We start from the raw sequence: 25,461 nt of genomic DNA on the forward strand, positions 1-25,461 counted from the left end.
GTCTGTAGTTTGAACTAGGAATGCCTTCCACTAATCACTGAGATTTGATTCAACTGTAATAAGCTGATCTTGTCATAAAACAAAGCTGTATGCAGTATTTGCATAAGCTTTATGAAAAGCTGTGCAGTTGATCCAGTTTTCTACTGAATGCTCTACCTGCTTGCTGAAGGATAGATTTAACCAGTGATAAATCATGAAAACACTCAGTGTTTGAAGAACCCCACCACAGCACAGTTACAATGAAATGTGTAAACGAGATGAACACCAAATCTATCAGTTCCTTTGGCAACCTGGATATTCAGACCCCAAGGTGAGGAGGGACATAAATGCAAGTACTTCAGAACTCCTATCAGAGACCCACACAATGACTTGTGAGCACTTTACTTGGTTTGGATAGTTCGCAATAGCAAAGCTGGAGCTGAATCCTAAATTTTAACTTGCAGAGATTTGACTCAAGAAGCTACCTCCACCCACCGAGGGTATATAAACTGTGGTCCTTTCATCCTTTGCTGCATGGCAATAGCTTAGTACCTCTGCACTCTTGACTCCCGCCTAGGAAAACAGGCTCCTAAAGCTCTCCTCTTGAATCAGCCTAGGATTTCTAGGAAAGGGATGCACACAAAATCTTTAACTATTCCTGGCAATGTATTTTTGCTTATTGCATTTGTTTATCTAGTTTAATTGTCTAAAGCACATTTCAGTGGGACTTTTTTTCTCATTTTTTGTGGTCTAATCCCATTCCTTCAAATTTTTTATTGCATATACTGCAACATTAGGAGTCAGTCTGGGTCAGTAGAATAATCCACAGCACAGAAAGTTAAGCATATAACATGAATCTTTGCAGTATCATGGCCCCTGTAAATATTTTCATGTGAGTTTTTCACACAGCTAATAGGAAAGGAATAGCCCTCTCAAAAGAAAACAATAAAAAGAAGGAAGAGAAAAAGGTTGCAAACATACAGAAAGTGGCCAACATACCTGGCAACAGCTGCAGAATCCCAAAGCATTTTATTTCCTCTGAAATTGCTGATACCCCTTGTAATAAATAACCAGGTCAATAGTGTTTAATAATGAAAAAAAATCTATTTTCAATTATGTAATTATCATTAAAAAAAGGCCTTAGATTTTTAAAGTTAAAGTTTTAACAGACAAATAGAATGTTTATAATGCATAAATACTTTCTTAAATATCCTAACTTTTTATATGCAGATGTTTAATATACACAAATTACCCCAAAAATAGAAGCTCTTCACTTATTCCCAGGTCAGGCTTATGAAATTAACTGCCAACTTAGTTTCTCTTCATGATCCTGCCAATGACCTTTTTCCTGCCCCAGTAAAATCATTCCCTCTCCATGGATTAAAGGTGATTAAGGATCAGTGTCAGTTTAGTCTCATACATTTGCTAAGCAGCGACAACAAACTGTGCCAAAACGCGTTTGATTTATTTGTGGTGGTTTTGTGATAGACAAACCCTCATGGGGCTCAAATCAAGGATCAGAAAAGAAAAGAGTGCTTTATGTCATTGGCAGCTCTTTAACCCAAAGTGTCACAGCAAGGACTTAGTGTCCTTCAGCTAAATTATTAGTTTTCAGAAACAATAATGACTGAAATCAATCAAGCTTTTCAGTGCTTATTTAACTACCAGTTCAATTAGCCAGTTGCTAGATGAATACCTGTATCTATTGAGCTGAACCTCAAACACGTTGATATCTCCACAGTGCAGTCAAGCAAATAAAATAGTAAGTAGAACTTTCCTGGTTTTGAAGAAACATATCTAGCAGTGTTATTGTTAATTTCTAAAGATTTTAGAGCTATATGCAGCTATATGCAGCTATGCAACCAGTAGGTTGTCAGCTGACTATGAATATCAACAGATCTATGCTGGAGCTTGGAAGGCTGTGCTAGTTTCAAGGAAGAAACATGATCTGAACTTTCTCTTGAAGCAATATAGAGATTTCTTGGACCAAAATATGTGAGTTTTTTCCTCAAGTCTTTAAACTTCTTCCTTGATTATTGAACATGCAAAGATCATTTGCTTGCTTATTTGCAAGAAAAAGAACAGATTAAGGCTAGATTAATAATAAACTCCCATCAGAAACAGAGAAATCATGTTACCTGTGGAAATTCAAAATCAGTTGTAACTGTGTCTATATGGAAAGAAATCTTACAAAAAGAGACTTACATGTTGCACACATAACCATAAAATATAAGAGGTTTAAGTATTTCAAACTAAACCTGACAAACTTTGAGTTATTTACATGCCCTAGACTAATAAAAACAATAACCTCTGTGTTGTGGTGTCATGACTAGATTCTGTGTGGTTTTGCTTGGCAGTCAGTATCTTAATTACCTAAAACCAGTACTGAATTCTTTGCTGGGCTAAGGAGATGAATTTACTGTGACAGAAAGAACAGACAGAAAGACACAGCATACTAATGAAACAATAGTGACAATAAGAGAGAGAAAAAAATCATTTCATCTTCATTGGCTAATGAATTTCAGGAAATAATTCAGAATAGTTCCTTTTCCAACAAAAATGAATGATAGTGAAGATAGTCCCAGTTTAGACACTTTAATGGATGCACTCACATTCTTTAATATTTTGTTCATCAGACTAAAACAAATATAAGACTACAAATGGTTACCTGAGCTCACTTAATTTCTCTACTGCTGTTGGCCTCAGATTATGTTGACTTTATCAACAAGATTGTGGCTGTAGGTGCAATTTATTAAGTCCCACACATCAAAATATTGCTCTGTTTTTTAAGTTAGTAGGAGCTATGCTCCTACTGGAGTAGGAGCTATGCTCTGGGTAGGGGTTGAAACATGAAGCCAGATTTTTACTTCAGGGTCCAGATTCCACTATTTCTACAGGATTAATCTTGGAAGAGTATACTGTATGATTTTCCAGAGTGGACAAATTCAGAGGAAAAAGGAGAACACTGTCCTACCCTCATCATGCTTACCAAATGCAACTCCAGTGCTGCTACTTTTAGCATATTTGACCAACTGATCCCTAGAGCAGTTGAATACAGTCAGCAGATTTCTTATGCTGCTTTACTAAGGCCCCCATACACGAAGGTGTTGTCTTTTTTTCAACAAGAAACAAATAAACTTTCTTTAGCTGTAACTGGAGGAGTTTATATGAGAGCAGTGATTCCCTTGTGATAGTGCTGTAGGCTGTGGGTATTCCCTGTACTTTACAGGGTATTCTGAGACCCTGCAGCATGGCAAGTTTTTATCACCCTACCTAACCTCCTTCATCTGTCCACTACTCCTGGCTCTCTTGATTCTATTCTCTGCTAACTAAGTGTTTCAACCTTAATCACCTTTTCATGGTTAAGAAAGCCAAAGCCCCCGTGACACTGGTCTGACTGTGCTCCAATCTGTACAGCCATACATACTTGCAAATATTATTTTGAGGAGTACAGTGGGTTTCAGTAACAATGTCTTAGGTCCTGTGAGAAATAAGCAAACTCATTACACTGTCATTAGTCTCTCACTCTCTACAGTTTGTTTCCATACATCTTCCATTCCCACACTGACCTTGCAGTTTCCCAGGACAGTTCTGATGCTCTGCCTTGCAGAACTATCATTTTCTGTTAAATTTTTCACAGAACACATCTGCTATTTCTCCATTTGCCTTTTAACTGCTATTATTGCTAATACTTTAGACTGTTGTTTGTGTTGGCTAAGGACCACGGAAGAGACTGGGGACACATTTTGTCAGGTACTGGCAGCACTGCATATAGAAATGCCTGAAATGATGCTTTCTTCTGTCACATAAGGGATTCCCACAGAAACTCCTCAGATTCTTAGTCTGCTTCTCCCAAAAGGCTTCACTGATGCTTCCCTTCGTAAATCTGCCTGGCAGCAGGATAATTTCACAATAATCTGGTGTTATGAAATGTTTGAGAAGTATTTTAAAATATGCAAAACACTAGCAGGTTTTAATTCCCATCCTTGGCCTCTGTAAAGCTAAACTGGATAATGTACTAGTAAATTGATAATTTGATGTAATTTTAGTAAAAGAGGAGTCCTAGCTGACTGCCTGATTGGATCTTTTTATTTTCTAACTAAGAAGGAGGTACAGTACATGGACTGCTAAAGCTCCTAGTCAAGAGCTGGCTTCAGTATGTCAGAAGCCATTCAGAGCAACATAATTTCTGCTCCACAGATTTTGCAGTCGATTTCTAAATCCATGGCTGTTCAACACTGTATTGCAGGTATGCAGGCAGAGTTTTGCTCAATCTTCTGAGGGACTACAAGCAGAGGGCAGAAGAAAATTTGACTTCAATGGGATAATTATTGCCAGAGACTATTATTTTCATGTGCAGCAGAGCTCATCTCTACTTTGACATCTGTAATAAGACTTTTTCAAAAGTCCTCTAATCTCTAAAGCAAAATTGCTTAAATTGCAAAGTAACAAAACAATTCAAGGCTGCATTCCCATGACAAATCAAAGTAGGCTGAACTTCTGAAAATAAGCTTTACTCAAGGAATGTATTCCTATCTGGTCACTTTTTTTCTGGTAAGGCTGTCCTTAAGTTGAACCTTATTGAACCTACTGTAAGGTTCTTCAGTTTCCATTCCAGTTTATCTGCTCTTGAGGAAGTAATTTCTGTCATCAGAAAGAGTCAGAGAACAGTGGTAAGAACTAATAATACCAAACAGTAGTGTAATTTCCTATGGGGAAAACACATTTTCTACCGCTAATTATTACCAACAGCAATCTTGGAAATATCACATAACTTATTGTTTAAAACATCAAACAGAAGGAACTGCTTAGTATCAAGGATGACTAATGTAGGAACATGTGCTTCCACACATGCACACACATATTAGATAAAATGTTGATATTTAGAGGTTTACAGGATGTAAACATTGACTTTGGATTCTGCTTAAGTTTACACTTGAATAAAGAATGAAAACATACCAGTTTATATATAATCATGATCATCATAATGAGGCAGAAATAGCTGCAATTGTTATAACAGACCTCTCCAGTCTGCTCGGTGCTATAGTTGCAGGAAGATCAGAATTATGCAAGAAAATCAGTCAGCTGCGCTTGAGAAAGCATAGCAGAGGCTGAAGGCAAAAATAAAACAACCTTAAAATGTATTCAACAATTATACCCAATAGCTGCTTTGTTGGTAAGTGTGAAAAGCCCTCATTTAGTTTGTGTGATGAAGCATGTGCAGGTGAAGTGTGGTGTGTGCTGAAAACCGAAATGTCTACAGTCTTATTCCTGCCCTAAGTTACTTTGGAACAACTCCCATCACCTTCAAGTGACAGAACTACCACTTAGCTGGAAAAATTCATCTCCAGTTTAAGGTGGACATATTCTGGCAAATAGATGTGATGATGGGATTTCTGCTAGGGTCCAGATTTTGAGGTGGGGAAAGTGTCTGCTCTCTTACTCAGCAAGAATGGCATAGGAGGGTCTGGTGTAGATGCTGCTCAGTCCCACACTGAGTGGCCAGGATGGCCATTGCTTGCAGCAATTTAGCAGCTGCACACTACGGTTCCTGCCTGAGCTCTACTGAAATTAACATGCTCTACTAGACAAGGTTTTATGCATGAGAGTAGATATACAGTGGTCGGTTTCAGTGCTTTTCTGGAGTGGGACCTGATGCTGATGCTTTCTTGAAGAACTTTAATGAAATTATCAACTGGCCAGCCCCCCTTTAAATGAAGTGAACTTCCTCTCACATGGAGTGACTTTGATTGGTATGAAAAGTGAACTTTACACTACCCTTCATTAAACATAAGCCACTGTTTTTAAAGCTCATTTTAAATACATCTGACCATTGCAGAAAACAGCAAACAAACTCCTGCACCACTAGGCTTGCTTGGGACAAGCCTGCATTTCCTGCACAGACCCATGAAGACTCTGTATTTCCTTTTTGTCGATATTGTCAAGGCAAAGGGGATGGTGAGAAACGGTGAACATCTTCATAACAAGAAGCAGCAGCAAAGCAGATTACAATACTGTTTTAGCTGACTGTAGGAATTACACCCAGAGCAGTACCCCTTTTAGGCACACAGAATTACAAGACATTAGTCAGTAGCTTTGTAAATGTCATTCATTAAAAAAAGCCACTCACTCCACCACACAAATGCCTATAGTCTACGCGTGGATATGGATTTAGCATGTATTTAAGTATGAATTAAGACTTCAATGAATCAAGCTAAATACCCAACCAGTAAACACAAATTATGACAGCCATGAGTTTTACTTCAGATATTCTTCAGGGGAGTTTAGACAGACATCTGAGACTAAAGGCATGAGCTTTCTGCAGAAGGCAATCCTTCCCCTGGATTCAGTGGCCTTTGTGTTTGGCCCAGAGAAAAGAAAGTGCCAATTTGCAGACGACTACCTAGCACTGACTAACACAAACCAATGGCAGCTTCTAGCATTGAACTGGCACATATTTATTTTCAGCATCCTCTCTGCTTTGTTGATGTTACCCCTTCCATTTTCGTGCCATTTGCAACACATCATTAGACTTGCTGCAAATTTGTGGGAGTAAACTGTATCCCTGGGGGTGAAACCCCATCAGAGGTGAATAAACAATCTCCTCTTCCCCAACCAAATCCCAATTGTGCCTTGGATTTCATGGAAATGATCAGCAATTCCACTACCAAAACATTCATGCCTTATGAGTAATACTTATGATGGGAGGTTTTTATGCTGGGTTTTCCCCCCAAGAAGAAAAAGAGGAATAATTAACAGAAATAAATCCAAAGAGAAATTTCCACATTATTACTATTATTTTCACAAGGCTTTCACAGGAAAGTAAAAGCTTTTGCAAGTAATAAAAGTCCTTGTTAAACATCTTTCTTTCTTTCTCTTGGAAATGGGGTAAATTATGAAGCAGATTGACTTTAAAAAATAAATAGGACTATAAATACATAAAAGTCATTGCTTTTAGTCGTTTCTAGTTTAATATGAGCATCTGACGCTGAAATAAGGAAAAGTTTAGTTCACTGACAGAAAGAATAAAGCAGATGTTAGGTTTTTCCGTCAGCTTAAGTGCTGCCTTGGTAAGGTGAGTTGTCCGACTACATTAAACAAACATTTTAGTCAGGCATCACACAGGAAAATAAACAGTAGCAGAGGAAACATGAAAATATTAAAGACTGTTATTCTTTGGCCCCTTTTCCTGCAAAGCAGGTGATAAAATATTACTGTGTTTCCACAGGTAAGGAAACACGCTCTTAAACACTTTGCAGAAATACATATTACGATCATCACTTAAAATGTCAGAAGTGGATAGGACTCAACTGTGACAGCACACAGGAACCTGCCGAGAAACTCTGCAGAGGCAGAGGATTTAGCACACTGGCTCAAACTGCTGGGTTACCTAAAGCAGCCTTCTGGCCCTTGGCAATATCTGGCAGCGATGAATTCAGATATCAGCAAAAAAACATCTAAGAGACAGATGTAGTGGTACCTGATTTCAGAAAAAAACGAAAGAAAATGAAAGAAAATAAAAGAGAAAAGAGAAAAGAAAAGAATGAAAAGAAAAGAAAAGAAAAGAAAAGATAGGAAAAGAGAAGGAAAAAGAAAAGAGAAGAAAAGAGAAGAAAAAATAAAATGAAAAGAAAAGAAAAGAAAAGAAAAGAAGAAAAGAAAAGAAAAGGAGAAAAGAGACAAAAGAAGAAAGAAAAGAGAAGAAAAGAAAAAAGAAAAGAGACTTCTCTTGAATTCTAATTAGTTAGATGGTAATAAGCAGCTAACAGAAGCTAGCGAGTTTTATAATTTTGACCCCTTTCTGCCTCATAGAGTTTCAAGAAATCCTCACAGGAGACCTGCTCAGCTTCATCCTTTTTTTATCCCACCTGTGATATACTACACTACATTGTACAGATGCAACACTATTTAGTTTATATAGAAGTCATTCACATAAAATGTCAGTAATTTCTGTTCCTCAGAAATTCTGTCTCGCCATATGTCTGAAATTCTAAACATTTAATTATAAAAGCAGAAACATGCCCTTGAAGCAATCTCCACAATACAGCTAGAAGTTATGTAAAATTTACATTCATCAGAAGAAACAAAGCAATAACTTTTCATTACCAGGGCTTTGATTTCAGTTGGCCTGGAAAATCAACTTGAAAATGTACTGCTCTAGGTTCAAAGATCTGCACAGCTGTCCAGCAGTGAAGGGAGAGGGAAAGACTTTTCTCTCCTGTCCACTGTGAAAAACAAGGTGTGAGACTGCAAAACGCTATCCAAAATCCTTTGCAGTGTCAGATTCTGCCTGTATTTTGTAGTAACAATTTTGTCCCTAGTTTAAAATACACTGCATACATATCAGTCCATTCAGACAATACAGTTTGTGGAAGCTGCTCATGACTAACATACATGCAAATATATCTCAAGTTAAACTAATGGTTAAGCAGGTTCAGTAGATAAACTGTTGCCCTGGGATGTAGGTCTATGCTGCTGTTCAGACACATGATGCTAGGAAATAGCCCACTGCTTGTCTTGAATATCAGATCCCTTTTAAAATGTGCTAGTGTGGTGTTTGAAATAATAAAATGTAGATGAGAACATAATCTGCAGCTCTCCCCTGGCCTTGCATGTCTCAACAGAGATTTTTAGTTCCACACAACAGATTCAAAATTTAGAGGTGTTCATCATATCTTCTGTTACTTTTAGGAATTAGATTTTAATTTCAATGCAAGAAAAGAACATCACTTTAATTTAAAAATGAAGAAAGGAAAGTTAACTAAAATTTACTTCTGTGGGCACACAGCTTTTAAAAATACCCTTTAGGGAGGCAAGTTCACTGTTTTAGGTGAAATTGTTTATGAAATGCTTACTTGATACATTAAACACTGTTTTTTAACCCTGAAAAATAGGAGCAGAATAGACAGATGAGCTATTGCATTTTCAAAGAAGGTGGGAAACAAACAAAAGGACTCTCACTAGAAACAAGCAGCTGTAAATTCTAATGCAGTAAAAATATGGGATATCTCACTGTCCTGGCAGCAAGGGTAACAGTTGAACAGACAATTCAGGTCACATTGTTTTCTGATGTCTGCAGTAAAATGAACAGCCAGTAGATACAGAGTGGAATTTACCACCTCTCCTGTTAGGTGTCTGGTAGGGAAAGGGTCCCTTGGTGGTCAGGAAAGAGAAACAACTATATGCAGGGTGTGATTCACCTGTCCTGCCTTAAATGCCAGCTCTTGGAGAGTGATCAGATGAAGACCACCCATAATATTGTATTTTAAAATCTCTCTTATTAATATAAAAGAATTGGAATAGAAACAGATCTTACAACATGACAACTCCCAAGACTGGGATAATTCAAACTAAAACAGTTAGCTCTGTGGAGGTAAAGTTATAAAACAACTTAGTCAATGTAAAAGTTTATGTTCCATTTTCATACCCACTGGAAGGGCAACTGGAAGGCTATGTTTCACCAGCTTTTGATACAAATTTCTCTCTCTGATGCTGTTTGGCAGTTCTGCCCATTTTATCCTACAAGAAAAGTCTATGGCACTAAAGGGATGTAATTTTGCCATCCTCTACAGCCAGAGAGAGAGGTAGCTCCTGCTCTGAGACAAAACTCAATACCACAGTTGGGACTCTCTTGATTCCTGTGTAGTCCTGCAAGCATAGGATTAGAGTGCCTGAAACTGCCTTAGCTCTTTCTTCTCTGTAAAATGAGAGAAATGTAAACACATCAGATGATGTCTCCATGTCTCCATGCTTGGAAGAAGGTAAAATTTGAATCCAGACTCTGATGTTTAATCTTAGTTCCTTGTCTTCTTACATCTCTTGGATGCTTAAAATAAACTGGAAATCTACTGCCTCCAGCTTGCATTCATGTGACAGCCTAAACCCATCTGAAACTCTCCTTGCAGGTTTCTCAAGTTCCCTTCTTGCCAACCTGCCTGAACTGCACAAAGAAGACCTCCCCTGCCCTGGACCGCAGCGCTCCTGTGCTCCCAGAACAGGTTAAAAAAACACGGAGATTCCTCCCGGGAAGTCACAGGTTCAAGATCACAAAGGACGTACCATGTTTGGGCCAGCTGGAGGTTTTTCTTGCTATTGTGCTTATCAGTATCTTCACTGTCATCCAGGCATTAACCTCTGACCTGCACGCCTGCTTCTCACAAAAGCCTTGCGGTGTTTACCCATTATGTAATGTCTGTGCTTTTGTGGAAATTTCACAGAAACAAATGGAGGAAGTTTGCCAGTCAAATGGCTCGACAATAAATCCTGTCGCATGTAGATAGAATGGTTTACTGTCACTGTAAGTCTGCTACTGGGATCTGTCACTGAAAAAATGTTTACAGATCTCAATGTGCTGGAGAGCCAAAGTATTCCAGAATTGCAGGACTGTACATGATTTGTAGAACAACCACCACTGCGCCTGATAGGGGTAGCCTTGTTTTGCCAGCCTGAATAAACAGAGTGACGATGTTTCAGATAAGTCAAGGTCACGAATGTCAACATTTCTGTCTATTCTTGTCCTAGGTTCATGAATACGAGAACCTACATTTTAGTTTGTTCATTGTAATGCTTCTTCTGCCCCCAAAAAATCTTTGCTTGAAGTTTGATCCAGGTAGGTAAATTGCCTTCAGATCCCTTTGTTTATTTCTAATGGGTCTTTCATTATTTATACACTATGTTTTCCAATCCTTCCTTACCATGCCTGCTGTGTCACCATAATACCTTCTGTTCTATTATGTATCATCTATGTATGTATCATCAATCTTCTGCGTTCCATCAAAAGATGAGTTTGGCTAAGAAGCAGGAACAAACATAACTTCAAACAGTGGGACAGACAGGTAATACAATTCTTCCTTCACTGACCCTTTCAACCAAGGGCCTGATTCTGCTGCCACTGAACGGAGGTTTTCAGTCTCTGTGTCACCAGGAGCAGCACTCAGTCTTAAGAGTTCCGCTATGATTAAGTTTTCAAATCTCATTTCCTTTCAGAGGAGAGAAAACATTGTTGTGACTAAGCTTTGGATGTGGTAACAAATCCCTGGCAGGTTGGTTTGTTTGAACGGACGTATTAGTTTTAAGGAAACTTTTACCATCTTCTCTGCCCTTAATCACAGCTTTTATTACAATTACAGTAATGTAACAGATGTACCTGCCAAAGGCAATATGTGTATTTTTAATGAGTTGACATGCAACCTTCCTGGAAAGGAGAAACAACTTTATTTGCTGAATATTTGTGAACCATATCTAGCGGTTTTAAGGGACAAGAAATGAGTCAGAAATAGATTTGCCACAAATTCAGAGGCCTGAGTAACTCGCAGGTGAGCAGTCCCATAAGACAGACTTGGTTGTTGTGCTAGATTTAGTGAATCCTTGCTCACTAGTTACATTTTCTATCATCCACAAACAATACAAGAGAAGGTTAACAGGCAATATCCGGAAAGCCTTAAGATTGTTAATCCGCACATGTGGTGCTGAGTCACTGGGCTGTAAAACACCATCAGTTTCCAAAGATGAAACCAAAGGGGAATTCTGATTGAGAGAGATGATATCACAAGCCCAAAGGAACTAATTGCATCAATAAGGTCTATTTATGTAAGTTTTACAGGACATTGGCTCACAAGGGTTTTCATTCTGGTATAATGAATTCAGTCAACAAATTGAACATAGGCAGAGATTACATCCTATGAGTACAAGAGCCTTCAGTCTGGTTTCTCGCCTCAATTTACCTTACAGCTTGGACACAGATCTGACACTTGTGCACACAGCAAATTACAACATGTTGACACACACACACCAGCCAGGCTCGTTCACCTGGGGAGTAAAGAGCTTGGAAAGTCAGGTTCCAACAGCAGCATACAAAATCCATTCTGTTAGATTACTCCTGCCACTGCAGTGGTCTGGGCCAAGCAGCCCTCACAAACAATGGCTGGCCACATTTTTTTTGGAGGTTAATGCAGGCCAAGGACCACTTCCAATACAACTTGGTGTGTGTATGATCTGTTTTGAGAGGTAAAAGTTTATCTGTAGGGACCAGAGAAAGTTTCCTGGCTTGTGGAGGTGTGACCTCACAGACCTTCACATACCTTTCTCCAAGACCAAATTATCAAAGGAAGAAGCCTGAAAGGCTAGTGCACCTAGGACCACACACTTGTTTTCCCCTTGGTCATAATAAAACTGCCATAAGTTAGTAGGAAGTGAAGCAGCAAACCATAGGACTCCTATCAGAAATTTACATTATCAGCCAGAAGCTTGATTTTGTCAGGCACAGGGTACTGCAGCAGAGCAACTGTTATTATGCCAGGTTTGTACAACAGAAATGGGGCTGTCTAGCTTTGGCACTAGGAACCCTCACTGCCCATCCTGCTTTCATTCTCTGCACAATCCCACAGCAAGCCTCAAGCACAGACCAACCCATCCACATGTATCCATGAAAGGTGTAGGACCTCCCTGCAATCACAGAGTTACTTTAGCACATCTGTTTGGATGATTAGTTGGTAAAATTTAACTGATAGAAGACAGAGCACAACTGGAAATGTAGGAATGTGTTTTTACAACTATTAATGCAATCAAAACTTCCTTCTCACTATTCTGACTATTAGCATGTCAATTCCAGTCCAATTTCTTTTCAAATGCTACCTTACCAAAATACCTGGAGTACAGCACAATCTACATTCTGGTTTTCATTCTAAGCTTAACATAATTTATCTGAAATTATTCCCTTTCTTAAGGCTGTTTCTCTTGCTGGAATGTGCAAAATGTGCATATAATATGCACTAGAGGAACGTTAATCTTCTATCTTTCTCCATATGCCCTAAAATGTGCTGAAATCTTTTTGTGAACGAAGTAATTTCTACGTGTCTTTGCAGGCTGAAGGCCCTTTTCTGAATTTACCAATATTTCAAGTTAGATGAAAAAATCTATACACCTGGTTAAATCATAGCTTTAACAGGACAGATTCAAAGAACCATTTCTGAAACTGATTACTGATTTATTTTCAACACCCAATATGATTGAAATGCAAAAGTAAGCAGTAAAAGACTGTAGAACAGCATTTTAATCACACAAAATACTGTTAGTAGAATAGGTCAGCTTGCTTAGAAAATAGTTTCTTATTTTCCCCTTAAGAGTTTTTTTTAATTGACTTGTTGGAGATATTCCTGTACCCATGGTCTTAATTTGAGAAAAGATTAAATCTGTCCTTCTTCAAAATTTATTCATGCTTTAGTATTATTAAGCTTTTGCCCACACCAACATTTACTAAATGTGAACAACACAAAAGTTGGTATAATGAAAAAAAAAACAAACAATAACCCCAAAAAAGGTGCTCACCAATGCAGTCCACGCTGAAGAGATTTATGGAGGTTGTTATGGAAGATTCATCATAGGTCTTCATACCTCGCAGAGCAAACCGCACCAGAGAAGCTTTGACTCCCTCTGGTAGGAAGGACAGCAGGTAGACGGGCATGTACAGAGCATAACGAAGTTTGCACAGCAAAGGGGTCATGAGCTTTCCCTGAGGGGACTGAGCCATACGCTCTATTGTTGGGAACAGCAGCACAGAGCGAAGAACCTGTTGGGCCATGAGAAAACAACTGTCAGCAAAGTCCTACAGCACCGCATCCTGGCCTAAGGGACCTCATTTCTAAATGAGTCTCTGCTTGAACTTGTGTTTCTAGGTGCACTGGAGGTCAGACACATAGGCAGGCTTTGCAGCATGCTGATTGGCTTTCAAAAGCAAACAAGAGTGTGGTTATGAAATGCTGAGTTCTACTGATTCTGGCACAAGTGCCCAGGAGTGGAACCCTGCCAGTTGCTCCAGGAGGCCAGGACCCCAGCAGAGGGCAGCAGCTAGGACCAGCAGACCAGCCCAGGAAGGGTTTATGTCAGCACAAGTACATCACCATCTATTTCACCGGGTATTCTCTAAGTAAACCAGCGAAACACATTTAAACATGTCATCCACTGTGATGGCAACTTTGCAGCATGACAACACATCAGGGTTTCAACTTGCAGTTCAGCGCAGGAAAACTTGGTCAAAACAAGCAACCCCTACGGTTGCTTTTTATGTGTTATAATGAAATAGATATATACAAAAGTTGACAATTATTTTATATTATGATAATTTAGTGCACTATAGCCCTAAAATAGAATTAATTTAAAATGCACCCACACTAACTGAAAGTGAATTAATATGCCTACTGTTCATAGTATTTCAATGTCAAGATCAAACAAATACTACAAAATGATAGCTGCCATTTTTTTCTGGAAGTAATAACATACTGAAGGAATTCCAATAGGAAAAACCTCTTAAAGGCATGTGACTACAGTACCTAACAGAAATACCAAGAAAGTAAAGCAAGAGAGATTCTAGATACTGCATTTGGAGACAATTAGGTAAAAGTTGCTGTCCTCTGTTGTGACTCAGCATAAATAAAATAGATGTAGTTATGTACATTCAATTACTGCACATATTATTCTATGGATTGTGGAAAATAGATTAATAGTTTTGTAAAAAGCTATTTTAAAGCAATTGTCTTTACTCTCAGGTAAGAGTCAGCTAATGTCAGCACCACTGGTCTCAGCAGCTACCCAGTCAAAGGCAGGGCATGCCACCAAGAGAAGATTACAAGATCTGGGTAATGTAACAAAGCAAACAGAAGAAATTCAGGAAATATCAGTAATTCACCACATTGTACTTTCCACAGTATTTTAAACCCAGACTTTGAAAGTGCTATTTATACCAAATATAGAACTATTTTAAGAAATGCTTCTACCTTCCAGCTGATGCCACTTTAGTTTTAGACAAAGAAAAATACCTTCTCAGGGAAATCAATCCTGGGCCTCTTTTTATTAAAGGCAACCAGCAGCTGAAGTACAGGAATGCAAGACTTGTACTAAATTATATGGTAGTTTCGTGATATTTCAGCTAGGAGCTGAACTCAAACTGTTGTGATCTAAAGCAGATTTGACCTACGTTCCCAGGCATGCATTAATCCTTCGATGCTACAGTTTACAGACACAGGATTAGTTGCTTGGAGTGCTGTGCTAAGCACTGAGAGAAGTTGCTAAATCCTGGAGGAAAAAGGAGAAACCAAGAAAGCTGCTACAATGTCCTGCACATGCCTGCATTTTTAATGGTATACAAACTTAAGACGGTGGAAAAATGAAGGATACTTTCATTTAATTTCTTCTTTTTCAGACAGTGATAGATAAATGTAAAATGCATATTTTTCCAAACACTTGTCGACTATTTCTTTGTTTACTGCTAGATTCCTGAGTCCAGATTTTGAAATGCACATTTGACCACAGAATTGCTTAGAAGATGGGAGTGCAACATCTCTGCAATACAACTGCGGATACAACAGATTTAAGGTATTTTATTTATTTATGACACACGTGTTCATAAAAAGGTGTATCACATTTGTGTCCTGAAATAAGTGAAGCAGAAATATACAGGTTAAATGAAGGAAATAAATAAGATTCAAATGCTCAGCATCAGTAAATACTTTTTTTTACTTTTTCAAATGCCAGGATCTCTTCTATATGCAGTTTGCACTAGTTAGAATCAAGGAGATGGTAAAGAATTACATTAAAGTTATAAATTTCAGTATTAGTCTAAGTCCAGTCGTTCTGAAGATTGAAGACATCCTACCCTAAGAACCAGGTATCGTCACACCTATGAATGCCACAGTATATACCATTAAGTAATGTGTAAAGGTTAATGATCCTTTTACTCATGGAAACCCTTCTCAGGCTTAATAATGTAACCCTCTTCTTGTAACAATCAGAATAAAAAAATATTACACATAACTGGAGAAAGGAATTCAGATTAATACCCCAATTCAGTTGTTAAATATGTGGAAAGGTAGAGCTGGACAACTAGAGACACTAGCCCCAGGGAATCAAACAGATCTGGGGACTCCTTAAAGTTGGCCAGTGCATCCACTGAAGGCAAACATGCCATGTGCCCACAAGCGGCTGAGTGCTGTTGGTCATATCACCTATCCTTTGGGCAACCTACTAAAAATAGTCCATGTATTCTTACATTATACTGTAATTGTCACTGTTGATTGCTGTGACAATAAACTGAACTTGTAAAGCTGCCATTCAACTTACTTAACAGTTACTTATTTAACATGCTTTTAAATTGCAGGACTGCAACACTCGGGATGACGTATATGTTGAAGTTCACTGAGTAAGGCACAGACGTTCTTTGGGTCAGTCACCAGGCAACTGCTTCTATTTTCATAATTAATTTTTAACTCTTTAAATTACACAGGCCTCAAGACCAGCATGGTTCAAATGACTAACACAATGCAGCATCCCTGAGGTTTTAGGTATTGTCAACAAGATGCTAATATCTGCAAGCTCTTCACATAATTCTGCATGGATTCCAAGGCAGCTCCTAGTCCCTAGTCAAGCAATATATAGATCATTGAAAAACTGGATGGGGCATGGCCTGAGAACTCTGGAAGTCAAGTATTTTCTGCCTTTTATTCCTTCAACACACCCCACAGTAGGAAGGTGGGAACTTTTCAAATTTCACTTTTGTCGTTGCATATATACTTTGGTATCTAGAGTGATCAGCCTGTCATAGTAAACTTTACAACCTGCATAGTAAATTTTACAACAGAGAGGGAAGAGAAATTACTTATTTCAGAGGAAAGGTAAGCCCTTGAAGCAAAGAATATTAAATGCCCATTCCCCAAAAGCATGGCATTGAGCTTTGTTTATGCAAGATCCCAAAACTAGTATGATTCACTTCATGTGATCATTGCTTCATATATACGCTAAAGAATAAAACAAAGAATTACTCCAAACTGCCTACATAAAGAACAGATACATTCCTGTACACCTGGGCTTCTGATTCAGCATTTAATCTATCTAAAACAAGCTGACAAGATGACAAGTGAGTATGCCCAAGTCTTCTCTGTATAATGGTTATGTCAGCATATTTTTTGGATTTGCAGAAACTGTTGGAAGTTTTTTGAAACTGTTTCTGTAAGACAAAGTAGCCAAAAAAAAAAAAAAAGAGTAAATAACCAGCATTTGTTTTAAAAGTTTGCATATTTTTACCACCACAGCATGGTGACGTAGCTCATTAGTGGCTGCACAGCTCAAGAGAATCTTCTGCTACCATCATCTAAAGCCCCCTCCCAAGATACTGCAATGAAACAGGGGCACATGTACTACAGTTCACACATTCAAATTAAATTTTCTACATTTCCCATTTATTAGTGCCCAAATTTTCACTCTGGAACCAGATACTTTTTTATGTTCCCTTCATTCTAGAGCTCCCATTATGTATGTATAAACTATGACACTGACAGAAAAATGGATTTTTAAATCTATTTTCTAAGAAAACCTTTTGTCTATGAGTAGGATAATTTTCCCTCTGCAGAGCTTAATTTATTTTTCCAAATAAAAGCACAGTTAGTATACCCAACACTGCAAAAATGCTGTTAGAGCCTCAAATAATACACTTACATTATCCCTGATGGGCTGAAGGAATTCTTGCTCCTAAGAAAAGTGATTTTTTTGAGTGCAACTAACAGGAGCACACAAGCTCATCTTTACTAATAAGTGTTTGAGTTTTCAGAATTTGGGAATAGATTGGATAAAGACTTTTGATCATAGAACCTCCTGGCGGAATTTCACAGGCATACTGAGGATTCAGCTAGGGACTGAGTTATCCAAGGGAACTGACGTGTGCAGGGCTGTAAAGGCATGTGGAGGCTGTGCAGAAGTTCACAGGCAGAATTTCTCTCAGTATCAGAAGAAATTATGGTTCAGTTAAGCCCTGTCAGCTTTTTTACACCACTAACAACACAGTAGCATAAATAAAACAGGATACCAGCAGAGAGCAATGTATTTAAAGATTAACATTATTTTTAAAGTCAGGAATTTTTTTCTTTTATACAAAGACATGTGAATACAAACAACAGTGCCAGAGACACAAAACATTAGTATGCAAACATGAAGTGCACTTTTAAAGACTAAGCATAAAAGCTTGCAAGCAATTAATAAGATCCATTTAGCAAATAAACTTTGGATTAAATTCTGCTTGACATTTTCTGTGTGGTTACTTCTCAGGCCTTAGGTCTAGGCGTTGCCCTGGACACATACCAAGCCCAACACATGCACATACACACACATGTACACATACCAGCCAGGTACACACTTCTAATACTGTGCCAAATAAATATAGCAAAACCTAGAGATGCCCATTTCCAGTACATTGGATACATGAATATTAATGATGTCTTACACTAAAAGAGCAATTGAATACTTAATTAAAAGAGCAAATTAATTCCTAATTAAACACAGTAAAGTAAGCTCATGTGCACAGAGCTGAGCTATGGCTAGAATGGTAATGCAACAGTTTTCTTGAAGGTATCAGTACAGAAATAACCTAAACCCTACTATTCTGTGATTCTGTGATACCAGGGACAATGATTATTGACTGTCCTAAGTGATTTTTCCCCCTTGTATGCATTCTGTAAATAGAAATAGGTGAAACTAGTAGAAACATTTTTATCACCTATGAATGTGGCTTCCAGTTTGCATCCTAACACCCATACAGGCAAACTAAACTGGGCTAGGACCTAGGCTCCAGGACCAAAACTTTTTAGTATGTCCTCCACCATGATTTTGGCCAAAACTAGCCACCACATTCCCACACTATGCCTGGGCACAGGTTCATAGAATCACAGAGTCAATATGTTTGGAAAAGACCTCAGAGATCATCAAGTCCAACTTTTCACCCAACACCTCATGACTAACTAAACCATGGCTTCAAGTGCCACTTCCAATCCCCTCTTGAACACCTCCAGGGATGGTGACTCCACTACCTCCCTGGGCAGCACATTCCAATGGCCAATTACTCTTTCTATGAAGAACTTTCTCCTCATCTCGAGCCTAAACCTCTCCTGGCACAGCTAGAGACTGTGTCCTCTTGTTCTGTCACCCTTCAGTTGTTGTAGACAGCAATGAGGTTTCCACTGAGCCTCCTCTTCTCCAGGCTAAACAACCCCAGCTCCCTCAGCCTCTCCTCATAGGGCTTGTGCTTGAGGCCTCTCACCAGCCTCGTTGCCCTTCTCTGGACATGCAGTCAAGAGTGAAACGAAAAGCCAGATGCAAACACAGCATAAAATTAATGAAGTGCTTGGATGAGAACATTGCTGAAGGAAGTTATATGTATCAAGAAAGGAATATGAATAGTTTTGCAAAATGGGAGCAAAAAGGCATCAGGGTGGAGAACCATAACTCCTCAAACTTTTAGGACTATAAATGCAAAGGAAGCAAAGTGGCACAAGCAAAACAAGTAGATGAAACAGAAGAAATTAAAAACTTCAAATGTTAGAGCAAGTATCAGAAGTCTATGTTGATGCCAACATTCATTCTGCATGGTCCCTGCTGTGTAGCTGTTACCAAGAGGAACAGTGCAAGAGAGAGGAATGTCACCTTAGATGGATGTGACACACACTTTGCATTTCCAAACCCGAAACATTAGATCAGGAAGCAGTAAAAATGTTAACTGATAATGTTTTTTATATATTCACTTCTCTCATGGAACTACATTGTCCCACAACAACAGCATATTATGTATCCTGACTAGACTAATAACCCAGGAAGAATGGGAAGTAAATGCACTGACATAAGATATCTGAGAGGCTTTTTTTTTACTTCTTTCCTCCTTTTGTGTAAGTGGGTTACTGCATTAAAAATAAATAATTTTTTAAAATGAAAACTTGTTTCAATTACACAGCAAGCTGGCAGAAACTCTGCAGAGTGGTTATGCCCACGGAAAAACAAAACAAACCAAAATGAAACAAAACAAAAAACAGAACAAAACAAACAAAACAATCAAAGATTATTCAGAAAGTTTTTACACCTCCTCTAAAAAAACCAGAATGAAACATTAAGTTGAGAACAGCATATATATATATATATAATCACTCTGATTTACAGAATGCTGTTAACAAAATGGACTTAATACTCCAGCACAAGACTGGTCACTAAACCAAATCCACAATCATTCAATATTTCCTTCACATCAAACTGTAGCAAAGCCTACAGCATTCAATGTTAGACTTTATGATGCCCTGGAAGAAGCTCCCCCCCCCCGCTCCAGCTGATGATCCAGCACAGGATGAAAAGATGACAGACTAACAGCACTACCATTGGCATGTCCCCTTCTCTGATACAGAAGTCACTGAACTAAAATATTTTAAAAATCCCAGGAAAGGATTCTTGTCAAGCACAAGAAAATGCTACCAAAACAAAACACAGAGATCAGGGCTAACAGAGAATTCCTTTTTGACTTCAAATATTTAATTAATTTTATTGTGAGCATGTAAACAAGACACACCACTTGCCATCTAGAAGGTTTTCACTATTTTGGGGAACAATGTATATACTGTCTATCTGTGCTCAGCCTTTGCTGCTTCTAATTATACATGGTGCACAAATTACTGTAACCATAACAAATGTACTCTCTTACCTTATTCTACAGTCCTTTCCATTAACTGCACATATTCACTAAAAACTATATAGTTTTCCTGCTGTCACTTATTTGGATGATAACTTCAGATTTTTTTTATGTCCAGAAAAAGAAGATAGAAAGAGTTCAAGACATAAGTGTTAGTTTTAGGTGTTCTTCAATGACAGAAAAACATGAAAACTCAACTTCCCACTGACGGAAAATGTCAGGACTCCCTTGTACAAATCAACATAACTATGACCAATCTTTCCCAGCAGTGGAGTCTCCTTAACTCAGCAGTGCATCTAGTACAGGTTTGCTCTTACACTATTTGGTAAAAATAAAAAAATTATCAGGAAAAGCAGTTAGAAGGATGCCTTGAAAATAAAAGTTAATGTACCTGTTAAACACCATTAGAAAAATTATCCTTTTTCCCAGTCTGTCCCTCCATCACTCATACTAATTTACAGTTTCTTACATGCAATATAACCAGTATTAACATGCAAATTACACCTCCTTCAGCATGCAAACTTGACACACCATGTTCAACTATATATACATATTTGACCACACATTTTTCAAATGAATGAAAACTTTGGTTTATTTTTTTACTACTTTCTTTCAGCTTTTACCTGATGATATAAATAGCATGCAATATTCTCATCTGTTTAAAATGCTCTACAGTGATCACAAGGGTTTTCCATGTCCTGGCACTTTATTTAACATACATTATCCAGTTTTATTTGAAGTACATCTTTAATGCCTCAGGCTTCCAGTGCTTCCTGGCAGTTCCACTTGGATGGAAACAAAATTCAAGACCAGCATTCCTTAAATGTATTTGTATTTCGACCTGTAGTCTTCAGTGTAACGACAAATACAGTGCTGGGGACAATGATTACACCCTTAGGTATGTAGACCTGAGTGTCATTTGACCTAAGGTGTGGTGTGACTAAATTTATGTGTATTTTAAGGCCACTTTCCACTGACTTAGCATAAATTTGATTCTGAGCTTTATACACTGGAATCCTGCATCTAAACTTATTGGACCAGCCATATGAAAAGTCCTTTTAGAACATGAATCACAATCAGGCTTCTACAGTAGTAACTTTGCTCTGCAGAGTTTCATTACAGAAGAACTAAAATGGGATGAAAGTAAATTAGAATACATCTTTCAGTAGCAAGAGGCATGGAAATCTTGGTTGTATCTAACTTCAGCTGCTAAGAGTGAAAACAAGGACCTTTGCCAATAGTGGTCACAAACAGAAAATCTGAAAAGGTACAGCCCTAGTAAGACTGCAGTTCCTGTTGAAACTGACAGTAAAATTCCCATCAATGCAATGGGCCTCAATTATATTCTGTCTCACAAATAAAGTCTGATTAGAAGATTTATTATTCAGTTATTAAGCATGACAGTCGACAGTCAATGTAGGTCTCACCAAAGCCACAAAATTCTCAGCTCCAGAGACCAAGTTACTTCATATTCTTTATATACTTACAATCTTTATATACTTTATATTCTTAGATACACAGATGAAGACAGTGGTTGCCATAAAACACTTATGCTAGCTATAGAATAACCTCTTTCATTGAGAAGTAAAAGAAGATTTTTGACAATTCAATCAATTTGGCAATTGATACATTTTCACTAACATCTTTCAAAAGGCTGCAAGCATCTTCCATAACAACCAACTACCAATGCTGAAACCTGTTTGATGCAAACAGGAGAGGGACCATCCATAACTCACCTTACAAGAGGGTGACAGTACAGTAAAAAATTATCTGTTGTTTCACATTACTTGAAATATTTTTAATAAGATGCACTCCTAGAATTTTTCCAGATGAAGTGCAGAAATCTGTTAAACATACAAAAGACTCAAATGCAGAAGTGTTCTCTACAGCCACTGCAAACTGCTTCTCTACAGGTCAGCTCTACATACTGAACTATTTGTGAATTATTAAAAATACAAAAAAATATTAAACACACAGACTGTTCATTACATTTACAAGTCTCACAGGGCTGAAATGCAAATTACTCTGTACTGCAAATATTTGGGTAACTGAAGACTTGCCTAAAATGTTTGGAAAAAAAAAAAAGAAAAGAAAAAGCCTTTTTATGGGTTAAGGTAATAAGGAGAAAACTGTTCTCCCCAAAAATCTGTATCTTATTGTTGGACTGAGAATAGTTTAATAGAGAAAATAGTCATTGACAGAGCAGTATTTTACAGAGAGAATTAAGCCCCATCAAAGTGGGCAATATCATTCCATCTACAAAGGAATTGCCAAAGAAGACAGCCAAAATTTGCAACGGTGTGATAATACCGACAGGGATGGATTTGTTGCTATTATGATTAAAGCATATAAACAGAAGAAGATTAGGAAGGGTGAGAGTGAAAAGAAAGGAAGAGTAGTTTATTGGTTGGATGAAGGGCAAGGAGAAGCTTATGTTGGAATGCAGTGTCACAGTTACACACCATAAAGCTTTCAGTTGCTCCCATTACATGAATGTCAGAATGCAGCTGCCATTTTCCAGGAGAAATTCTTTCCGTTTTCCTTTTGGAGGTACAGGGTCGAGTTTTTTTTGAGTGTAGCACTCCCGTGAGATCATCACATTGCATCGGCAGGTAGCCTTATGCTATACAGACTAGTAAATGTGACCCTTGTAGACATAACCTGGGGCACTGACTGCTTTTGATCAACCAGTAATAAGCCCTTTAAAGTAGAGAGATGGTTCAGACAAAAAGAAAGTGTTAAGAATCAGATTTCCTGTTGTCCTGAACCATCTGCTTCCACAGTCAGCAATGTACAGCCAGATATACCAAGAAATTTTGATGACAATCCATTCAGTTCAAGGAAAACCAGCCTTACAATTAAAACCTCATTTTGCTGGTGAAAAAGGAAGACCATGATTTTCCACCAGCGCCTCAAAATCCTTGGACTTCTATTTTTAAGTGCTCTACTTAAGACATTTGGAAAAGGTGTATTTCAGCACTCACTGAGGTCAGCTGTCAGAATGGTATCCAGTCAACCCTAGTCCATAACCCTACTTGGCTAGAAGAATTAGTAGACAGATAAAGAAATCTGAGCTGACATTTGATGTTAGGAATTCTGTCCATTTCCATTTTAACCATTTAAAGTGGATTACTTAATGATGTACTTTGGAGGAAGAGGTACACTGATGTCCTGACTTGTGACATCAGCGAAGAACAGAAGGATGAGTGAGTCAAGATGTACAGACTGAGAAGAAATGGAACACAAAGCTGAACTTTGTATTTTTGTCAAAGGAAGAAAAGAAACAAGTAATATTTGAGGTTCCAGACAGAACATATATCCCAAAGTCTTGTCAGGGCATCAGGGGACAAGAAAAAGAGAGAGGAGGGAGTGAGGAATTCTCTCAGTCACTTGTTCTTCCATCCTGGCATTGGCTTTCCCAGAACTGCATGCATTTTAAAAATACAAAACCCAAAACCAACCAACCAACCCCAAAAAGTTCCTTCATTTGTAATGCGACAGGCTGCTCCTAGCTGTAATTATTATGACAAATGGAATATAGACAGGAATCTGCTAGAGCAAAATCATCATAGCTAATTTATCATGTGAAGAAAACTAGGCATCAGGTAGGAAGGGGTTTAGTGCACCTGAGAACAAGAATTTGGATAATATCTTTCAATTGACAATGCCAGATAAAAAGTCTGAACTCTGCCAGCTTCCATTAAAGATCACAATTCAAATTATATTTATTGAGATCTGGAGTTGTACCTTTAATTTCAGTAATCATACTGATGTTTTAAAATAGAGGAGCAGGAATGTAGTGTTTTTTAAAACAATTGGGACTCAATTAATTCATCACCTTATATACTTTGTTTTGGATTTGAAATGGAGTGGAATACTCCTACAATTTTCCAGTGACTAGAAATGTTGTAACAAAGTTATTAGAAGTGTATTTTCATTAACAATAACTGCATTTTCTTACAGGACTCCAAAGGTAAGAAGTTCCTCCAAAGGTAGGAAGTGGACTTCTGTTATATGCAATTTTAAAAATTATCTCAGCTATAAAAGCACAGAGAGTGATTCTTAAGTAGAATCTTGGGCTTAACACAGTTCTCTAAACATAGGTATAGAGTAACTCGACACATCCTCAGGTACCAGAAAAGATCCATGGCATGGGCCAATAGTCCCCTAAAATAATCAGTCATCAAAGAAATACTAAAGAGACAGCAAACACACACACATGAAGTCTCCAGTATTTATCAGAACTTCATTCAATAATGCATTGGAAATTCCCTAAATGCATGGAATGTGTTATCTAAGCTCAGAGTCTGAGTCTTTTTTTCGATTCCTACCACTCCTGCAATGAGCTCTTCAAACAGGGCACAACCATTCTCTGTATAGGAGCTAATGCAGAGGAATACAGTTTTCCAGTCAAGTCTACAGAATCAGTATTTCCAGACTTCACTGTAAACTGTGGAGAATGAACAAATTAACAATATGGTAAAATATATTTTTTAACTACAACACTTCATTCCAAGTAAGCTTTTCTAAGGAGAAGGTATGAGTCAAGTCCTTCCTCACTGCTTGAGTAACTGTATTGTGCAATGAGAGGCCAGAGCTGATGAAGCAGTTCAGCCTCTTTGTTGAAGGCTCTGGATTGCCAGCAAAATCACGTTTTACTACAGAGCTTCAATCAACAGACATTGGTTACCAGAGTTGTTTAAGTTTCACTATGTTTGCAAAGCCTGTGTTCAAAAACCTCACAATGTCCCTTCACACATTCCTTTCATGGACAGATCTTCAACTGAATGCTTTCCCCTTTTCTCAACTCAATTTTAAATCAGCATGAAAACTCCTGATTTCTAGTTGTTGCAGAAGAAAAACAACAAAATCATTCTAGATAGAATAGAATAGAATAGAATAGAATAGAATAGAATAGAACACTATCTAATCAACTATACCATGGCACCAAGCACCCTTTCAAGTCTCCTCCTAAACACCTCCAATGATGGTGA

The 25,461-nt window shown here is 38.0% G+C and overlaps 1 protein-coding gene across 2 annotated transcripts in view; it reads right to left on the minus strand.

Annotated features, from left to right (window-relative positions):
- Positions 1 to 25,461, minus strand: part of LDAH (lipid droplet associated hydrolase) — a 110,714-nt gene that overhangs the window by 26,120 nt on the left and 59,133 nt on the right. For both annotated transcript variants that reach the window (XM_054179893.1, XM_054179894.1), the window contains one exon: positions 13,306 to 13,546. In XM_054179893.1, coding sequence (XP_054035868.1) covers positions 13,306 to 13,546 — 241 coding nt within the window. The remainder of the gene's footprint in view (positions 1 to 13,305; positions 13,547 to 25,461) is intronic.

The sequence above is a fragment of the Dryobates pubescens genome, chromosome 3, assembly GCF_014839835.1.
Source record: "Dryobates pubescens isolate bDryPub1 chromosome 3, bDryPub1.pri, whole genome shotgun sequence".
NCBI classification, from domain to species: Eukaryota; Metazoa; Chordata; class Aves; order Piciformes; family Picidae; genus Dryobates; species Dryobates pubescens.